Genomic DNA, 22,428 nt, shown 5'->3' with positions numbered 1-22,428 from the left:
TATTGATGCTTGTGATGAGGTTTCCTGATTTTTATAGGAGAAATGTGTTTTATCTTGCGACTAGTTTTCAGATTTTGACAACTTTTATTTATGGAGAACTTGCTTTGAGAATAGGTTTTGATACTCTGTTTTGATTCTCTGTATGATGAAGTTCAGACTAAGGAAGCAAAATTCCCTAAATTGTTTTCAAATTTTTCAAAAATAGCCTCTATTTTGGCCCCTGTTTTATTAGTTTTTTCCACACGCTAGGATAGAAACCCAATGTGCTACAGAATTTCCTCAATGCGCTAGAGAAAAGACCCTACGCGCTATGCTGCCCCCTATGATGCGCTAACTAGTTTTCTTTGATTTTGTTTTGGTCTAAAAGTTTATGCCCTAATATGGGCTACTAATGTGCTAACTTTTGGTCTCTATGTGCTAATATTTGGTCTCCAAGTGCTAAACTGATGCTTCAATGCACCAGACTGTTTGGAAAAGGCGCTACTTTAAACTGCTAGTTTTGGATTTCTATGAAGCACCAATGTTAAGACTTAATGCGCTAAGGTGAAGGTCAAATGCGCTAAAGGCTGGTTTTCATGCACTAAGAAGTTGCTCTTATGTGCTAAATTGCCCTGATAGTTCAACTTGGTTGTTTTTCTGCAAATTTTGGAATGTTGTTTTTAGTTTTCAATGATGATGGATGATTTTTTGAGGTAACAACCAAAAGAACGACATAAAAGAAGCAACCATTTTTCTTATTCTAAACAATGGTGTATGTTCTACGAGGATGTGTTCAAATCCCCAATGTTTTAACAGGTTTAGATACAATAACATACAATTCAGTCAGACTCTTTATTCAAGGGTCATAAGTAATATCATAGCTCACTAGTATTGATACTCCATCAGCTCAAACAGTCATGTCACCCCCTAGGGGGCGCCCATTTTTTGCCTTTTGCTAGAAATTAACTCAAAGTGAATTGCTTCACAATTGAATAGTTATCTTGGGAGATATATGGTGAGCGATCCTGGGGGTAGATTTTTCCCCACCCTTGCACTATGATATTACAAATGTCTGGATACTAACGCGGCTCAAAGTTTCTATGCTAAAGTTCATAATCAAGCTTCCTGATCAATCTTTAGTGATAAACTCTCTCAGGAGGCTTCCCAACCTTTAGAACAAAGGCTTTAAGTATCTCAAGGATACTAGGGGAAGACTAATCGCTGAGCAAAACCGTTGAAGGGACTTTCGTCAACCTCCACTTTTGATTATAGTGGGTTGGAACACTTGGGTTCAAAGTTGTTCCCCACTTAGGTCGTTCCCTTCACACCAGCCAAAGAATGGCTTTAAGAGTTTTTCAACCCCTTGGGAAGGCAGGTCTGCTAAAGGATTTAATGCAATAAACACTGAAAATGTAAGAGTGGTCTGGATTTTTGATCACCCAGTTAAGGGGAGAGCATATTCCTTCCACTTTCGTAGCAAACAAAACAAGTGTTCTTTTTAACTCTTCATTGTAATGATTTGTTAAAATCTATATGGAGACGTTGCTCCACAAAAACATGGTTTTTATTTTATCCCTTCAAAACAATAATTTTCTAATCTAGGAAAAGAACCTGGTCAACAAAGAAAAACTTTGATGTTTGGTGAACAAAAGAAATCGATCAAAAGGGGAAGATCTTCCCTCTTTAATTGTGAACAAAAATTTAAAGTGTGATTCTTTTTTTCTTGCAAAAATTTAAAATTGATCCTTTTATGCACCAAAAGATGGTGAGGTTCTTTTTTTAAAGCTTTTTGTTTGCAGAAATGGAGAGATTGCCTTGTTCTTTTTAGAGCCCAAAGTGAAAAATTTTCTCCTAGAAAAAGCAAGAAAGATTGTTTTTGTGGTTCCTTTTATAGCCCAAAATAAGGTGAGTTCAATTTTATCCAACAAGAATTAAAAACTCTAAATTTTAACTAGCTTAACTAAGTTAGTAAAAATTTAAACTATTTGTAATTCTAAAAATAAAACTAAGCTCCACCTGCAAGAAATTGTAAAAATCCTACAAAATACCAATCAAAATAGTTAGAAAAATCTTGGATTTTGTGGACTTCTACAAGTCTAAATTTAAGCTCGGTTACAATTTGATTTTTGTTTTCTGTTTGTGATGTGCTATAGAAAAGATTGTATGTGCTACAAGATAACAGGGATGCTCTATCGGATACACCCGATGCGTTGAAATGTTTTCCAAATGCATTGCTCTGTTATGTTCCCACATTGAGACCTACAGGAAAAATGTTAAAAAGGCTATGTGCTAAGTGATGGTCTGCATGCGCTAGGAAATGGATCCAATGTGCTAAACAATGAGCCGAATGCGCTAAGGGATGTTCCCTACACGTTGATTCTTGTTTCCCACGTACTTGAAAAAGTGGTTAGATTCAAAAACCAATTTGATTAATGGGGTCGAGCCCCACGGTGGGCACCAAAAATGTATGCGGGAAAAGCAGGGTGATGAAACTTAAAATGTGAAAATTATGTTCAAAGAGGCTTGTCCACACACCCACAGGACTTCTTGGTGCAAGTTATGGAGTCATGAAGAATGACTCAACTTCCCAATGTAGGTTCCATGGTTCTCTATCTCATAAGGTCCCTCAAGCCAATGCCTTTGCTCTCAGATCAATGAGCAAAGTGACTTAGGGATGACTAATGCAAGAATGAGGGATGCTTTTGATTGATTTTCACATGAATGCATCCTATTTACACATGATTCTACAAATGAGTTAAACTAGATTATAAGATGACAAGGTTAGTATAAATACTATCCTAACATGATATAATAGTTAATGATTTAAGCTAATGATAAAGAAAATATTCTAAAATGCTATATTAGATTAATTACTATTGCAAAGAGAGGCTAAATGTATTGATAAAATTGAGCATAAATGAGATACTAAAAGATTGGATGATCTTTGAAATGGAGGAAGGAGAGCTCTATTTATAGTGAAAATAGGGCAATGGAGGGTGAAGATTGGAGGAGTTATCAAGGGTCAGGATTGAAAGTTATCAATCCATGTTTGCAATTTTTACCAATGAAATGTTGACAATTGTCAACATAAGATTGCTTGAAAGGAAAGGTGGGAAGCATTAAATGCTTGATGGGACATGATGGTTACCCTAGGGGGTTGGGTTAGGGTTGGGTTAATGGATATTCATTTTATCCAAGGGATAAATGAATGTGCAAGGGTTAAATGGCTACCTTAGTCAAAGAAATAAATGATTTGAAGAGACCCATGAGTCAAAAGGATGGTTAAGTTAGAGGAAAGTCTCTAACCAAAGGTAAAAGGTGAGTTAACCATAAATGGTTATGTAAGAGCCTTTAATGGTTTGGAAGACTTTAGAGGTTAACCATTTGAAGACACAAGGCCTTTAATGGTTATTGAAGACTTTGAAGGTTTTTGAGAAGTGACTTCCTTTTATTTAGGAATGTGACAATGATTAGGATAGGATTAGGCTAATTAGAAGGAGTTAGAAGAATCTAGAAGGGATTTAGGCATGCAAGTGGATTTTGTAGGAAAATGCAAGTGGGAGAAATTTTGGGATTTTCAATTAAAATAAAATCATTTATTTCAATTAAATGGTGTAATTTGCATTTGGATAAATATTTAAATAAATATTAATTTATTTAAATGTGAATGTGAATTTTGGATTGAAATAAATCTTAATTTGTTTACATGAGAAAAAGGAAGATAAAGCTTTAAATGCTTGAAGACTTTGAGGGAAACCATTAAAGGCTTAAGAAGACTCTAGAAAGAAGCCATTAAGTGTGAAGACTTTACGAGAAACCATTAAAGGCTTAAGAAGACTCTAGAAGGAAGCCATTAAGTTTGAAGACTTTAAGGGAAACCATTAAAGGTTTCAAGTGGGTGAGGATAAAGAGGATTTTAAATAAATACTTTATTTATTTAAAATAGTTGTTCAACTTGCATTTGTAGGAAAATACAAGTGGGTGGAGGATAAAGGATTAATTAAAATAAATTGCTTTATTTCAATTTGGTTGCAAGTTGGAGATTTAAATAAATTAGATTTATTTAATTGGGGTAAACTATTTAATTAAATGTAAATTTAATTAAAAGTAGAGAGAAGGGGTTTAATTAAATTAAATATTTATTCAATCAAATGATATAAAGGGTTTAAGTGAATTTAAATAAATAAATTGAATAATTTATTTAATTAAATAGAAGAGTGCGGTGATTTAATTAAATTAGATATAACTAAAATAGAGGAATGAAAATAAAATGAACATTAAATATTCATTTAGGAATATGGTCATTTTTATACGTCTACACCATCAATGCGAAAGTGGGAGATTGTTGGCATTTTTAGATTGTTGAAATTTTTACATATAGATTGCATTAATGATATGTTGTCATTTATGTCAATTGAACCAGCGAATGGTATTCATGATATTGCTGATGTTATTGTTGTTATTGCTATTGTCTTGTAACAGGTATGATAAACTTTGAGAAAGATGTTGTAAACCGGTATATGGTAGTTTGTAAGTTGAACCAGTTTAAAGGGTTAAACCTTTTTATTTTATGTAACTGGTAAACCCTACCTATTGTTTTCTGTTAAACCCTAACCGATCAAGTTTGTTCATTTAAGATCTAATGATGAGCGGTAATGATGGAGACACGTGTGATCATTGAATGAGGATAAGTTTAGATTGATTTGGTGCATTTGTTGTCTTGGAAAGGAGAAAAGTGGATTGCATCTAATGCATAGCGTGTGATGAGTTACAAAGTCCGATGAAGCAATGATCATGGAGCGGTTAAAATTTTCTTGATTAATGTGAAGAGATTATTATGATTTCTAATGGTTGAGATTGTACCGACTTGTTTGTAATCTCAATGATGAGATTTAGGTTTTTATTGTGTTACCAACCTAGTTGATTTGTATTTAAGGTCGATGATATTGTTTTGTTAAGTGTTGGCAAAGTTGGAAAGATTGGCAGAAACTAGTTGAGTGTGTGGTTGCCTAACCAGTGGATGGATCTGTAGTTTGAGTAAAGGTAGATTGAAGCTTAAGAAGGATCTGATCAAGCAGATGTAGTGCTATTCAGATAGATCAAGAAAACTTGTTGTTTTCCAACAATTATAACAGAACTTGAAATCCCCTAATCGGGCAAGCTCTAACAAGCTTGGTTACTTTCTAAATCCTCTCATGAGGTGGTCCATTAGTTTTGATTATCAAATCCTCCAGCGAGGTTACTCCTAACAGGGTATTGTGCTTTTCATGAAGGCATATTTGTAAATCCCTTAACCGAGTGATTCATAACAAAATCAGTTCTTAATAGGACTTATTGTAAGAGCTTTAACAACCTTGGCTGCTAATAGGGTGAACATCAGAAGAGTTCAGATATCTATCCTTGTGAGTCTCATCTCACCGTGGCATTTACCTATTTGAGTTTTCCACATATAAATATTTGTGTCCAGTGGTGAATAATTTTGTGGTTATGATCTTATTTGTTGATTTGATTAACTACTTAACTATTCTGATAAGGCATGATAACTTGAAGCATTAAGAGATCAATATGTTGACATATGATTAAGCATTTTTTATGTTTACAAGATTGAAGTTGTTTAATGTTAAGTTGTCATAACAGTCAAACCGGTTGATGTTGGTAATCTTTGAGATATTATCTTGACAGAGTTATTTGTTGATAAGTTTATTTTTGAGATTGGGAAGTTTGTATCAGTTTTTCAGTATACTGATTCACCCCCCCCCCTCCTAATAATCTACTAGATACTTATTCTTTCATCATACCATCATCCTTGTGAGCCATTCTTAGCCATTCAAACTGTTAGATTTGTGTGAATGTTGTCATTGATGTCAAACCTGGTAATCTAATTTGGACTGGATGTTGCACGTTGAGCAGCAATGGAAGATAGGTATGTATGTGATATGAAGCAGTAAGCTACGTATGATCTACTGAAGTCATTTTTGAAAGATTCTCTTCTCTGGAATATTGTGTTTTTCTTATCATAGTTTGTATCCAGTTCCAATACCAACTATGTGAGTTTTGGTATTATTTATATTAGTCATATCAGTTGTGCTAATTGTATCAAGTATTAAAGTTTATATTGCACCATGCTTTATGTTCCAAAATATGTGGCATCTATACCTTGGAGATTGAAGTTGTTGTTCTTGAAGTTTGTGCTTATGGGTTCGAGTCTATGGGTTTGGTAGACCCCTGTTTTGTTCCAATAAGTAATACGTTTTGGAAAATGGTCTATGAAGGAAGTGTGTAGTAGATTGGTAAAAGCCATTTTGTTTATCCTATTTTTGGTCAAGGCATGTTTTGGATAATGTTTTGATCCAAGCAAGTATATTATTGAGTAAATCATTTATGCTTGGCCACATATTATCTCGGTGTATGAGCTTACCGATATACATACATACACATGTACACACACACACACACACTTACACATACACACACATAGTAGATTCATGGATGTCAAGTGTACAAGGAGAGAATATGTGTGTGTGGTATTCAATGGAATATTTTTGTGTTGTGTAGCAGTGTAAGAAGTGTGTAGGAGAAAGAGTTAATATACGAGTAGTATGTATTGTGAGCAGTATATGAGCGAAGGTGTGTGAAGAAGATTCAGAGTGAAGATAGTGTTGCAATAATCCTTTATCGGATCTATTGCAAGCCGTTGGATTAGAAAAGTGCAATATTCTGGTCCATTCAACCAATTCAACACAAACATTATTGCATTTTTAAACTATATGCAATTATCTAATCATATTGAATATGGGTATGTGCAGGATCATGAGGGGCCAAAAAGTCGCGCTATTCTAACTAATGTCCTGATTGATAGGCTGGTTGAAAATATTTGTAACTTTCAAACATTATCACATTTTTTGAATCCATAACATGCATCACATTCTATGCTTCATATACTATAGGATTAAAAGAAATGAATTTCATAAATTTTTGACCAAGATATGGTGGTTAGACATACACATTTTTATATTTTAAAAAAACTATAGTAAAAAATTATAATTAATTTTATTTGTTTTAAAAAAAAATACCAAAAAATATGTCACATCTAGGCATGAGTTTTCTACTTATATCTGAGATCTTATAAAAAAATATTAAGATTTGATTGTGGTAACTGTGGTCAATCAAACACCTACTTCTTATATTTTTCCTAAAATTTTAGTATTATTGCATTTAAATTTCAATTTTTTGTCAAATAGACATTTTTTTAAAAGAAAACAACTAGTATCTTAGAAATTACATTCAGTTTGCTACAGATTCTATTGTTACATATTTTTGAAATAATGTTGGGAACTTATTCAAATTTTTACGTCAAATTGCCTAACTCTATTTTTCTAAGATTCATTACCACTTAAGGGCTTGTTTGGCCCACCATGATCCCACACATAACCATTATATGTTGTGTCATCTTAATTTATCTTTCCTTTAGATTCTCATAAAAGACCTTGAAACAATACTGAACAACTCTAATGAGTATAATCGATTATCATTAATATAGAAATGATACTCCCTCAATTTTATTTTGTTACCTTCTATACTATCATATGCATTTCTATATATATTACACTAAATATAATACTAAGACTAGATTTCTTCTTGTGGTTTTAGAGTGCAGTTTTCTATGAAATCAATAATTGATAGTATTGTCCCAACGGGAAATGTGTTCTTGCATATGAAAAACTCTCCATCAAGCCATTAGGCATGTTGGGAGTGTCTCACATATTTCAGAACAATTTGACTCTCAAACTCATTGATAAATGTATTTACATTGATTTTTTTTGTGATCAAATATAAACGTTTCCCAACCTTCCCATCGTTTAGAGAGTACTCAAAAATTTTAAAGATTTTGACATCAACTAATTTTTTTCCAAAGTCATTTGAAATATCTTCATGCAAACATTCACCTAACAATGAGAAGTTCCCACATACATTACAATGACCAGAAATACATGCATTTGAAAGAAATAGTTGCTCATTAGGTGGTTTGTAGAATAAGTTTGTTGTAAAATCCTTGATAGTTTGAGATGGCGTGTAAATGCCAGAATCCTACATAATATCTTTAGTATGCAATATACAATGTATATATCGAAACACATCATAATAATAATGATATTGAACATGATTTTTACAACAACAAGAGTTTCTTTTTTTATTGATTTTCACATACCAGGGTTTTGTTTTCTCAAATGATTTTTGACTAATACATACATTCGCTAACACAAAATCATTTAATATTTTTTTTTATAAAATTCTGATTGAGTCATGTCTAGAAGATGTTTTGGATGAAGATTACAAATTTTTGATCCCATACTTAACTTCAAAGCATCTCTGGCATTAGATGAAACTCTTGTATTATCAAGCCAAAATTTTCCACTTAATGATTTAGTTTCAATATTTAGTTTCATGTCCGACCTTGGTAATCTACCACTAAAACTCCAACAATGGTTTATTTCACTTTCAATGGTAACTCTTCTCTTGGTTTCTCTTGACAAGGTTTTATGATGTAATTCAAATACCCACTTATATTACTTAACATTCTTTTATTTTTAGTTGTTTTGTTAACTATAGCAGTTGTTATATCTCACTATGCCACATTCTTATCTTTATATCAACTTTTTTTTTAATAGAATAAATGGCACTAGCAATGGTAGATACAAATTTCTTAAATTATTCATCTTTACTTTTTGGTTTTATATAAAATTCTATTTTTTTCATCAATTTTTGCATTTTCAACATTTTTATTGATTGCAACATAAGTTGACATTGAAGTCCTCACTTTTTATTATAAACAAATTATTTATACAATCTACTAGGATGTGTTCTAATTTGACTCCAAGAAACTAAACCATGAAGATTATCTAAGACATTGTTTTCAATATTAAAAAAGTTACGTTCATTTTCATTCAAAGAAGGGGATGCATTATTATTAACTTCTATTTATTTCTATTTAGGAGTAACATTAATATCATTGAATGAATATCAAACTTCATTCAAATATTTAGTTTAAATTTTAGTGTATTTTTGTGGATCGAAAGGCACACCAGGATTCACATCAACATGAACATTTTCCATTTGAGTGAAAGTTTCATTTGAAGACACACTCGTATTTGGTTCTATAGTCACGTTGTCTTCCATATTAACCTCTTTTACATTCACATCATCAACGTTAGTTGCATCCACCATGGTCTCCTGAATGGTTTCATCTTCAACAAGCATCAAACTAGATGCTTCAATATTCTTCAACTGTTGTATATTTGATCTTTTGTCTCTTTGTCATTTTGCCTCCTTTGTGTGTGCCTGAATTTCCTCTATTGTCATCACCTTTCTTTGTCTCTTTTGATGATTATTTGATCCCATATTTACAAAGCTCTCTTGATTATAAAATGATACCTTTATAATTGAAGTTCAAAATAGTTGACTTTTTACAAATTAAGATTGAATAAAAGACAAAAAATGAGTTGGTAATAAGCCAGACAGTGTAATTATTCTCTGCCAGTATAGATTCTAATAAGAAGCTCTATAATCACTATATTCTATCATTTTTTGCAGTAACAACTATTTTTTTAATGAGCCCTCATTTTCTAAATGGGAACCTATTATGTAAAATATAGAGTCCTTGTTATGGAAATGAATGGTTCAAAAACATAACAATGCCCCATTTAGTAAAACAGGGACCCATTACTTAAATTTTGAAAACAAAGGCCACCTTGTGCATTAGATTTTGGTTTGCAAAAGGCATGGAATTCCCAACCCTTAGCCTTGGACATGCAAATACAAGTTTGTATCAATGACATGGAGAAATATTGACTTCTTGCATATGTTTGATGCCCATTTTCACAATTTTTTTCGATGAAATTAAAACCCATTTCAGATTACATCGTGTAGACTATGAAAATGTAATTTATTTAAAGATTTGATAATTTTTTCTATTTTTCAATTAATTTCTACTGAATCTGGTCCATAAACTTGAAATATTAATTTATTTTGTTTATTTAATAACCTTTTTTTTACATTTTCGAAAAAATAATTATATGTCATCAATCTACACATAATTCATTTTAATTAAAAAAAAATTAAAAAAGACAATTAGGATAAATAAAAAATGAATTTAAAAAAATACTATAAAAAAAATAAAAAATATCATCATCAATATTTAGTGTGTTACATATCATATCTCATAATGGTTTATAAAAGAACTTTTATTTGTGTCAAAAAGTGGTGGTCGTACACGTGCATAGAATGGCCTTGAAACAAACATTTTTAAAAAGTGGTATTTAGAAATCCCTTTTGAAAGTCAATTTATATTATCTGGGTATTAAAATAAAATACATATTTGGAAACTAGATTTTGAGTGCTACATTTTGACATTTTCTATTACTAACTTTTTTCAAAATTCAATCTCCAAGTACTTCAACATTTTTTAAGTCACATGTGGCAAAATCTGAAAATCAGGAAAAACGCTTCCACTTTTTTGACCAAAAAATGGACTAAACTTCTTGCACTGACCTTGTTGTACAACATTCATAAGAATGAATTATTGCAATTATGTAAAAAATATGTGTTTACAATGAACCATTAAGAGTTGTATTTAGCCACATTAAATATATATTTAAGTTTACTTGCAAAGTTATAAATAATACTAGGTTAGCTATTTTATATGGGTTTCACATGGAAAAGATCTAATATTTGGAAAACATAGTGCGAGAAACTAAATTTTGGGTACAATATTTTTATAAACATGGTTTTGAGGCACATGTTTGTATCATACTATTTGGTTGTATTTGTGTGAATTTGATTCTATAAAAGCAAACACCTATTTAGTGGTTGAGGTTAGTTGGTTAGAGTATTTGGAATGACTATCATCATATCGCTTTCATTTGAAGATTGCAAATGGTACGAGAAGTGTGGATATATTCTTGGACACATAGAGGTTGCATTGAAAGAGCTTGATGTTTGAAAATTATTCATGGAGACTCTATAATTGCATTGTAATTTTTTAATTATTAAATAATACATTGATGTAGATAATTTAGGAGGATAGATTTTTCTGTCTTGAAGGGTTTTACAAGGTATGTCTTGTGTTATCTTGTGATGTCTTTAATTTTTGTATATGGATTTTTTTTTAAACAAATATGCATGTGTTTTTCTCATTTAACTATGTACTAGCATACATATATTTTTAAAAATATATGTAAAATATGTTGATAGATATCATTTCTGAGAAGAGTTAACCCTCACTATGATGGTTGAAAAAATTCCATTCATCTCATTGAATAAGTAATAGAATTTCTTTCTACTATGAATTTGGCTTTTCATTTGGGGATAGTAAAATGTGTTTCTCATTTCTTTTTAGTTTGAGAAGCATGCGTCAAATAATTGAAAGAAACTTGCTTTTATATTCAAATTATTTAATGTTTTGATAAATACATTATTGTAATATATTTGCAATGCACTTTAATATACTTATACAATGTAGTGAAAAATTCTATTTTGGATTTATTAGATGTAATCAATATTTTGGGACAATTGATAAGTTTTCAAAAAAAGATTATTGTACCTTTTTTTTTAATGTAATGTTTTATTTTCTTGTAAATTTTTGTTTTATATAATCATCACTACTTGCATAGTTACAAAATATAATAAATTTCTTTAAATCCACACCATTTTTCAACATGTGCCAAGATGGGAGCCTTGGAGCAAGGCCTTAGAAAGATTCAAGAAGGTGACATGTGTAAAATGTATCTATTGGAAAGGCTCAGGAACTTTCAAACAAAAACCATTGCCAAGTGTTCAAGAGAAAGAAATTCCCAAGATAGATTTGGGCTCAATTAGAAAAAAATTGTGGAGGGAAAAAAACTTCTCCACAAAAACTTTGCAGATTAAGTAATATGTGTAGTGTGGCGACAGGTGTGGGACCTTACATTGGGAGAGAGAAAAGAGGTGCATGTGCATTATGGTTATAGAGGAGAGTAAATTTGTTAGAGAGAGGAAGAGATGCCATTGATAGGCCAATAATATAAATACATGTTTGTAGATTCGAAAAGAATGTAATATTGTTTCTTGTTCCAGTCTATGTGTTTAGTTGAAAGCAGAAAGCCTGATCTGTTATTTTGAGTTTTGAAATAGAGAGTTGTAGAGTAGAGGGAGTCACTCTTGTATCAGTAAGGAGGTTGTGTCTGTCGGCAATATGCAAGAATTGATCATCTATTGTCATTGATGTCAACACTGCTCTAGTTGGTTGTTGGCCTGCTCTAGTTGGACATGGTTTTGGCGGAGGTTAGCAGAGATTCTACTCCGATATGTTCAGATTGTTGAATTTGGTTTTGCAAGGATATTCATGATGATTATATGTATGTCATATTCAATTGGTTCATGATTTGGTGCTCTAGAAGCTATTTATTATGTTCTAGACTGTCGGTTGATGTTCTTGGTCCCAGTTGGTGATATTTGATGAAATGGTTAAGCAGTTTTGATGCGGCTTCTATAAATGGTTCTTAACGTGCTAAAGGTGTTCTTGATCATGTTCTAATTGTTTGGTGGATTTGCATTGGCTAGCATGAAGATTTGGTGATCCTATTTGGGTCTGGTAGGATATTTTGTGTTATTGTCACTAAAGGTTTTTCTCGGTTGATGTAACATGTTGTGGTTGGTCTTGGTGAGATTTCCAATGGATGTAATTGTTTGGGAATTTGAATTAGGTCCATGCTATGTAATGTAAATCATAATACTGGTCTGGTGGTCGATCTTTGTATCGTGTAAAGTATTTTTTGTAATTATGAGTTGAGGGTATAGTCGACCTTGTTATCAAGGTTGATGATTTGAATATATAGGAGATATGCTCATGTAATTTTGGTGTAGATATTTTTATCTGCATTATCAGAGAGAGGTAAATGTGCGAACAAGGATATATAATTCAACGAAGTGTTGTGGAGAGTTTGGTGTTGTAGGGAAGATAACTGTGCTTAACAAGAACTATAACCAAGCATTAGGAGATGCTATTTCCATAGTTCATTTCCTTTGGATTATAGTTTGATGATTATGTAAGTTTGTGAGACTTCCCTTTTGTGTTGAGGAGTGTCCTGTACGCGGTTGCCCTGATTGCAAGAGCAATCCCAATTGTAATATTTTCACATATTGCTACATAAGTATTATCTGATTGTGGGTAGGGTTTCCCACCATGGTTTTTCTCTTCACCGGGTTTTCTACGTCAAAATATTGGTGTTGTGTGTTGTGTACTCTCATGCTTTATCCTTCACTGTGTTGTTTTCATTTTGCTCTGATAGAAGGTTTATAAACTACAATAACTATTTAACTTGTGGAAAACTGATTCACCCAACCACCCCCTTCCCTCACCAACCCCCTCTCAGTTTTCTTCTTGTTCATTCTAATAGTGTCATCACTTTTAATCATTATCATTGTCTTTAAAAACTTTCACATTTTCATCTTTGTATTTATTTATTTTTTTTACCTATTTATTAAAGTGAATAAACAATATTTTTTAAAAATTGAATCACTAAAGCATACCAATCTAAAGCATACCAATCTACTTTACACTAAATTAAATTATACACAATTATTCATAACTATTGAAATTGTTAGTTCACATTGACATACAATTAATAATTTTGTAAAAACTATATTTCAAATATAAATTTAAGCTAATAAATGACATGCAACAATGATAAATATATAAAATTATATATGATAAAATTTAATAAATATAAATACATGTAAATAAAATAAGTAATCTCTATTCAATTTCAAATTGATCACCTTCAAATATATTTTAGAACTCACATATTTGTCTAGATTGATTTAAATTATTACCTATTACATTATTTAACTTATTAAGTTAGACATCCCACTCAACCTTTTTTTTTTCGTTATTTTGTTTTTCCACTATAAAGTTAGTTATTTCACATACACTCAATCTTTTTCTTAGACGTGAAGGGTTGCATACTATTATGAATTACATCAAACATCTTGATTTGTTCAATGATTTATTTTAGGGTAATGAATTAAAAAGTTTTTCTTCACCAATGGATAAAGTTGCATCATTTAGAGATCACTTAGGAATAGATACCTTAAAGAAAATGAAGACTAAAATAGTTGGTAAACTTATCACTCAGATATCTTAAAGAAAATGAAGACTACAATAGTTGGTAAACTTTTTAACTAATAAGACTGCCAACAATTTATATTTTAAAAAAAAATATTTTAAGATTTACTTAAAAGAAGTATAATGGGTAATTGTCACAATCATATCTACATAAAAGCAAGGACTTCGAGTGAAAAGAAGAAGAAGAAGAAGAAAGAATAAAAACAAGGAGACGTTTGAACATAAAAGCAATAAAATATATTTTTAGAAAAGACGTAAGGAAGGAGGAAACTGTGACAGATATTTTGGAGGGCAGACGCCATTAAAATGTATTTTAATGGAGACAGCGTGGAAAAATGTGTGCAGGTGATGTCAATGGAGGAGCATAAGCGAAATTGAGATGGGCCAGTCAAGAGTTGCAGGGCAGAAAATCTGCACACGTTGGCTGACTCTTAAAAATAATAGTAAACAAAACCATTAAGAAACTACAAGTGGAGGATTCGGGGCTCAGTAATGCGTGTCAAGTCAAGAAAGGTAAGCGGAAAAGACCCGCAAGATTGTCTATGTTGTTGCACTACGTGGTTTGGCTTTTTGTAGCTTCTGTTATTCTTCTATTCTCTCTCTTATCATGTTTGATATGAAATGAGAGGAAGAGAACAAAATCTTATATATTATACCAGTTCTAGGTAATCTTATTTATGTGCGGTTTGGTCCGCTCTAGGTTTGGATGATCTTGTTTAGTGTCGTTTGGTCAGTTTTAGGTTTGGATGATTTTGTTTATGTTTGTGTGTCGTTTCGTCTGTTTTAGGTTTGGCTGATTTTGTTTATGTTTGTGTTGTTTGGCCTGTTTTAGGTTTTGATGATCTTCTTTTATGTTTATTTGCAGGGTGGTTTGTTTATGTCTTCGTATTAAGCATATGTATGTATGTATGTGTAGCTTTCTTAATTGAAATCAATTTAAGAGTATTTATTTTATGATTAGATGAATGGTTGAGGATAACAATTTTGAGTATGTAATGGGTGAGTGTGTGAGATGTAGATATTCTGATGTAATTCTTCTAAAATGCATTCAAGAAGAAAATGATAATATGATAATTTTAGTAGAAGGTGATCAAATTGAGCATACCTAAAATGAACTATGGTTGGCCTTTAAATATAATTCTTTAGTACCTTGGGAATGATCAGAATAATAAGATATCTAAAATTTAAGATTTTGAAATTTAAAAGTAGATCTATTAGTTTTGTGAATTAAAAAAATGATTAAGATCATTTTTATGATTTTAGTTTTGATTTGATACGTGAAATGGGTAAAACTTATAATTCAAACTAGCATAATTAGTGCACATAGGAATCCATAATTCTTATGTTACATTCCCAACATTTCCAACCTTATTGAATGAAGATTATTCTAATTGTAGTGGATCCAAAATGAAAGAAAAAAAGGGCATGGGTATACAATTGTCACTATTACAAAGGAAAAATAAATATAATTTTAATTAAAATATTAATGTGTTGCATTCACAACTTTTGAGAGGATTTGTTAAAAAAAAAAAGTGTGAAAAATATGTAGGTGTGGGAAATGAGACACCTTACATCAAGGAATATAAAGAGTAAAGAATTAATTATATTAGATCATATCTTTTGAGAGGATTTGTAAAAAAAAAAAAAGTGTGAAAAATATGTAGGTGTGAGAAATGAGACACCTTACATCAAGGAATATAAAGAATAAAGAATTAATTATATTAGATCATATATTTATTTAAGTGTGCTTATATTGACAAATTTAATCTACCATGTTAGCAATTTGACAAAGTGATGATTTAAATACTAATATGAAAATATAGATTAAAATATTAATGTGTTGCATTCACAACTTTTGAGAGGATTTGTTAAAAAAAAAAAGTGTGAAAAATATGTAGGTGTGGGAAATGAGACACCTTACATCAAGGAATATAAAGAATAAAGAATTAATTATATTAGATCATATATTTATTTAAGTGTGCTTATATTGACAAATTTAATCTACCATGTTAGCAATTTGACAAAGTGATGATTTAAATACTAATATGAAAATATAGAGTACTTTGTTTATGGCAGATTATTGACATTAACTACCTGGACTATCCAAACCTAAGATAATATTGATATGCTAAATGTGGTTGCAAGTTGTACCTTTTTACTATCTATTATTGAACTAGAATGATATCTTTTTCATATACCCTGATTAGTAATTGTTATATTCCTAGAAAGTTAACCTAGGAAATAAGGAGATTTAAATCTTAATAGTCAAAAAAAAATTAAAAATTGGGTCAATACTGATCTAAATAATCTATATAACATGGTTAAAAATTAGAGTCAAATGATACACCAAAAAAAACTAATTGAATTTTTTGACTAGATATTTACAATATCGAAATAAATTGATATAAAATGATATGTTAACAATATGATATTGCATCCACAATAGTAACAAGGGCTACAGGGCAGGGCAGCGAAGTTCCTGCTCAAGATTGTAAAAACAATTTTTGTTTTGTTTAGTTTGTTTATATTAAAAAAGTGGTTTTTAAAAAAATTTATTTACTTTTAAAAATGGTTTTATCTAAGGTCAACAATTGGACTTGAACACATTGACATTAGATCAATTGGAAACTGCACGAGTTCAAATGGCAGCATAAACAATTGTAATTTTTTCCACTTCTTCATATACAAATTATTATAGCTTATTTCTAAGTAAAATTAAAAAGATCAAAATCTAATTAGATTAAAAAAAACGTGTATGAATTCACAAATCTATTAGCTATCTCACAAAGCGAAGGAAGGATCATGTGACATATTTAACTGTAAATGAGACAAATTATACATAAAGTTACATACTAAATCTGAAATATGTAATTTAATTTCAAAAATGTTAACTTGACATAGATAAAATATAATATAATTAATCCAAACAAAAAATTATACAAAATTACAAGAATGATTGTGAGCTCTCCTCTTTCATTTTCTACTGAACAAGCATCTTTCCATTTAATTTTGAGTGTTCCTCACCTTAGTCCTTTTCCCCTCTCTCCAACTTTTCATTTCATAAATGTATAGGTTATGTGAAAACAATTCAATAAAGCATCCAGATTATCATAAAGTAGGCCTTTGATCCGATTGCACTCTATGCACTGATCTATATATACCCAGTGACCTGCATTGCACTCTATGCATCTCAATTTATGAAACAACAGTATGGTCTGGAATGCCAAATACTCAAAACAAGACAGGAAACTTTCTAGAGACTGAAAATAAAACCTCGTCCCTTCATTATTACTGCAGGTCTGACACAGCACACGGTGCAAGCCTATTTTTCAAATTGCTCCATATTAGCATCACCAATAATCTCCACAAGAACATTTTCCATGTTTAAAATGATGGAAACGGTTAGCATCTCTCACAACAATTTCTCTTGCAACAATCTTGGAGATAAATTTTGTTGCAGTGTGGCAATCAGAGCAAGAGTTGTTCCGGGTGGTGTGTTTAACAAACCAAAATCAATTGCTAACTTTTCACTATGGCGAGAGAGAAAAAATTCCTTTTCCTCCTCTTCCACGTCATTAGATAAATGTCTTGAATCTGGAAAATACCCTGCTGCCTTCATCTCCAAAGCCAATTTCTCCAACTCTGCATAGATCTCCGGTGTCTGTGGATGTGATCTGTCTCCTACACAAAAAGCATGTACCATTTTATGGCCTTCAATCCAACTGCATCCAGGTATCTTTGTAACTCCTCTATCTTTCATCAATCTCCTTACCGTTTCAACCTCACCCCGCCTGCCTACTTCTGCGTAGATGTTCGAGAGAAGAACATAAGTTGTAGCATTATTAGGATCCAAATCTAAAATCAGCAGCGCTGTAAATACTCCTAAACCTATATTCATATGTGATTTACAGGCACCAAGGAAACACATCCACACAACCACCACTGGTTTAATTGGCATCTTAATGATAAAGTTTAGGGTGTGCACACATAATGATCAATTGTAGGTGTAATGCAATAAGGATTATGCATGTCACTGAAGTATGTACAGCCCTCATCTACTAAACCTATATGTCTACAGCGTCAGGATATGCTCCAGAGTGCTTCATTAATTCAAAGATTTTAAGAGCATCCTTGCAAAATCCATTGTGTGCATACCCTGCAATCATGGCATTCCATGAGACCACATTTTTTTGTGGCATTTTGTCAAACAGTTCACGTGCCTTCTCCATGTTTCCACACTTTCCATACATGTCTACCAAAGCATTTCCAACTATAATATCTGACAAAAATCCCCCTTCCATAATGCTTTGATGGATGTCCATACCTTGTTCCAAAGCTCCCATTTTGGCACAGGCAGGAAGAATGCTGGCAAATGTTGTGGGGTTTGGCTTTAGACCTGCCAATTGCATTTGCTTGAAAGTTTCTAATGCCTTTTCAAAACTCCATTTTGTGCATTTGCTTGAAAGTTTCTAATGCCTTTTCAAAAACTCCATTTTGTGCATATCCTGCAATCATGGCATTCCAGGAGACCACATTTCTGTGAGGCATTTCTTCAAATAGTTCACAAGCCTTGTCTATTCTTCCACATTTTGCATACATGTCTACCAAGGAAGTTGCAACTACAACATCTAACAAAATTCCTCTATCCTTTATGCTTTGATGGATGTCTATACCCTGTTCCAAAGCTCCCATTTTGGCACAGGCAGGGAGGATGCTGGCAAGGGTTGAGGAATTTGGCTTTACACCTGCCAATTGCATTTGGTTGAAAGTTTCTAGAGCTTTTTCAACAAATCCATTTTGTGCATATCCTGCAATCATGGCATTCCACGAAATGATATCTCTTTGCTGCATTCTGCCAAACAATTTGCGTGCCTTGTCTACGCTTCCACATTTTGCATACATGTCTACCAAAGTATTTCCAACTATAATATCTGACAAAAATCCTCCTTCCATTACGCTTCGATGGATGTCCATACCCTGTTTCAAGGCTCCCATTTTGGCACACATGGGGAGGATGCTAGCAAAGGTTGTAGAGTCTGGCTTTACAGCTGCCAATTGCATTTGCTTGAAAATTTCTAAAGCATTTTCGACAAATCCGTTCTGTGCATATCCTGATATCAACGAATTCCATGAGACGATATCCCTTTGAGGCATTCTGTCAAACAGTTCGCGTGCCTTGTCTATGTCTCCACACTTTGCATACATGTCTACCAGAGCATTTCCAACTATAATATCTGACAAAAACTCCCCTTCCATTATGCTTTGATGGATGTCGATACCCCAAACCAAAGCTCCCATTTTGGCACAGGCAGGGAGGATACTGGCAAAGGTTGTGGTGTCCGGCTTTATACCGTCTAATTGCATTTGCTTAAAAGTTTCTGAAGCCTTTTCAGCAAATCCATTATGTGCATCCCCTGCAATCATTGCAGTCCATAAGAAAGCATTTCTTTGAGGGATTCTATCGAACAATTTACGCGCCTTGTCTATGCTTCCACATTTTGCATACATGTCCACCAGGGCAGTAGCAACTACAATATCTGACAAAATTAGTCCATCATTTATACTTTTATGAATGTCCATACCCTGTTCCAAAGCTCCCATTTTGGCACAGGCTGGGAGTACGCTGGCAAGTGTATAGTGGTCGGGTTGGAGACCTGTTTGTTGCATATGGTGAAACAGTGTGACTGCCTCGCGACAATACCCATGTCTTCCATATGCTGCAATAATAGTATTCCATGAAACCCTGTCTCGTTCTTTCATGTGGTCAAACAATCTGCGGGCATCTACCAAACTTCCGCACTTGACATACAAGGAAATAAGCTTATTATGAATAGTTGTGCGTGTAGAAAATGTAAATCGCCCGTGAACGATAAAAGAGTGGACATTTTTCCCTTGTAAAAAAAGCGTTCTTGAAAATAAAGGTCTGTAATAATTGAAGATATGCAGAGTAGTTTTCAGGGGGTTTGTGTGTAGTAAGCAGAATGTGCATCGCCTCCTTCAACTTAATGCTGTGAGAGAGACATTTTCTAATTGTAATTGGAGTTATTCAGTCTACGTTTACCACGACAACAATGCCAGTGGTAAGCCTGTAAGCATTATCACTTACAGATTTTTAAGCTTTCAAAACCAAACAAACATTAACAGTAGAAGGAGAGGGAACCTTAAAAAAAAGGGGCCGAGCTCAACAAGAAAAATAACTCTACAATAAAAACAAGAATAGAAAACTGAAACTTGCAAATTTATACAAGAATAGAACATCTACGGGGTAGAATGGTTGCCATAACAAGTGTATACTAATACTGTTAAACCATAAATAACCTTTTTCTGTAGGCCAAATGCCAAGAATTATGGCTAGTGAATTTCTTGTTGTGCACAGGCTTTGCTTTTTGGAAGCGAGAAGAGCATTATGCAGACGTGAGTGCAATCTTCAGAGGGCACTTATGGAAACAAGCGTGGAGAGTGGTGAAATATGGCCATCATTTCCTGTACTATTGAGGACCTACGTATGCCGATATTTGGATATTAATCCAGATTCCTTCATCAAGATGTAATGCCAATTACATGTGTTCGGTGAGTAGACTGTTTGCATGTTTGATCCTAAGTCTTGTCTTGTTCAAATTACAAGTGTTTTGTAAGTAGCAACGTGGAAGATCGCGAGTTTTTAGGTTTGCAACACCTACTGACTACAACCAGTGTCTGTCCCTGCAATGCACTGACGAACTGACCTTGCTAATCTTGGACAGCTCAGAAATTTGTCTTGAGGTTAGTGCGTTCTCTTGTATTGAGAACAGATATCTTACCTGACATCCCTGCAACCTAAAATATAGCAAATAGTAGTGTGCCAAAAAAGTTTGAATTAATATTTGTGTTAAGAAATATGCAACTTCATTGAGAAAATAGTATATGGAAATTTAATCTTCATAAATGCTAAAGTCTGATTGGCTGTTTTCATGGAGTTTAATCACTATTTAAACTGAAGCCTCAACAATAGTTCCTAGCGGAGCAGGAACTAAGAAACCATATTGCATTTAAAAATGTATGGTACCTAAATTTGGAGTGGGGTTAACTCATGGCATCATCTAGGAAAAGGTTAATCATTTAAACTGAAGCCTCAACAATAGTTGAGGCGGAGCAGGAACTAAAATTGAAGCCTCAACAATAGTTCCTAGCAGAGCAGGAACTAAGAAACCATATTGCATTTAAAAATGTATGGTACCTAAATTTGGAGTGGGGTTAACTCATGGCATCATCTAGGAAAAGGTTAATCATTGAAAATTATGATTTTCTAGGCGCAAATATAAAAATTACATATGTACCTTACACATTACCCCTTTATTTTGGACTCAATTTGACATGTTTATCTCTATTGAAGTGACTAGTGCAAAATGATGTACTTCTACATAGTGGAAGTTAAAAAATTACTTTATCTAAGAATGATTTCCGTTCCATTAATTCCTAGATTATTGACTAAACTCCTAGTCTATCAATCCATAAAGCTAGCTTAGTTCCATGGCTTAAAAAAATAACCTTTTCAAAATTTAAATTTAAATTGTGGCCCTAGATCAAGGAACTAGGTTTGTATCCATGAAAATAGTTTATACCCACACTTGTGGAGATGTAATATAAAGTCATGGAAGTGAACTAGCTATTTGATAATTGTTTTCTTTATTTTGAGATAATATTACAATAGGTTTGAATATTTTGGAGCATTGACAAATTCATAGGTGACACTTGACATAATCAAATCAACATCCATTATAGAGTTAAATAACTTGTAAAGAAGTTAAGGTTGTGGAACAACTTCCTACACTAATCTTGAGATGAGGGTAATGCAAAAACTTTTTAGATATTTACAATAGTTATATAGACATAATAATTATAAAGCATAAATAATATACATATCACAACATAGTTATTTACATGGGAGAGTGTTTTCTGGGAGAAAAGCCCCACACTCCAAAAGTTTCCCAATATATTATTCATAAATCAACAAAATACAAATGTTTGCAGAACAAGTTTCTCACAAGAGTATCACCAACCAAAGATCTAGAGGTAACCCAATAGCTATAATAATTTTATGCATAACCTCCACCTCACACATATAATATGTAGGATAAATGGTACATGAAATCAATAGATGATATATACAAAACTATGTGCTCAAAACACCCAAAAAGTGCAACCAACTTATCTCCAATCCAAGATGCCCTATGATGTATCAAAATAGACACCAACATATGTAACTCCCTTTTACAACTCATTTATGTGTTTGATACATTTTTTATATT

At 32.4% G+C, this 22,428-nt stretch overlaps 1 protein-coding gene across 1 annotated transcript; it reads right to left on the bottom strand.

Annotated features, from left to right (window-relative positions):
- Window positions 1–17,552: 17,552 nt before the first annotated feature.
- Window positions 17,553–19,900, bottom strand: LOC131072507 (pentatricopeptide repeat-containing protein At1g08070, chloroplastic-like). Its single transcript, XM_058008677.2, has 4 exons — window positions 19,795–19,900; window positions 19,420–19,677; window positions 19,159–19,347; window positions 17,553–18,028 (listed from the first exon to the last, which is right to left on the bottom strand). Exons 1-4 carry the CDS (start codon window positions 19,898–19,900, stop codon window positions 17,553–17,555), a joined length of 1,029 nt encoding a protein of 342 aa, XP_057864660.2.
- Window positions 19,901–22,428: the final 2,528 nt, after the last annotated feature.

This window comes from Cryptomeria japonica, chromosome 10 (genome assembly GCF_030272615.1).
Source record: "Cryptomeria japonica chromosome 10, Sugi_1.0, whole genome shotgun sequence".
NCBI classification, from domain to species: Eukaryota; Viridiplantae; Streptophyta; class Pinopsida; order Cupressales; family Cupressaceae; genus Cryptomeria; species Cryptomeria japonica.
The sequence above is the reverse complement of the archived record's forward strand: the minus strand, read 5'-3'. Positions and strand labels throughout refer to the sequence as shown.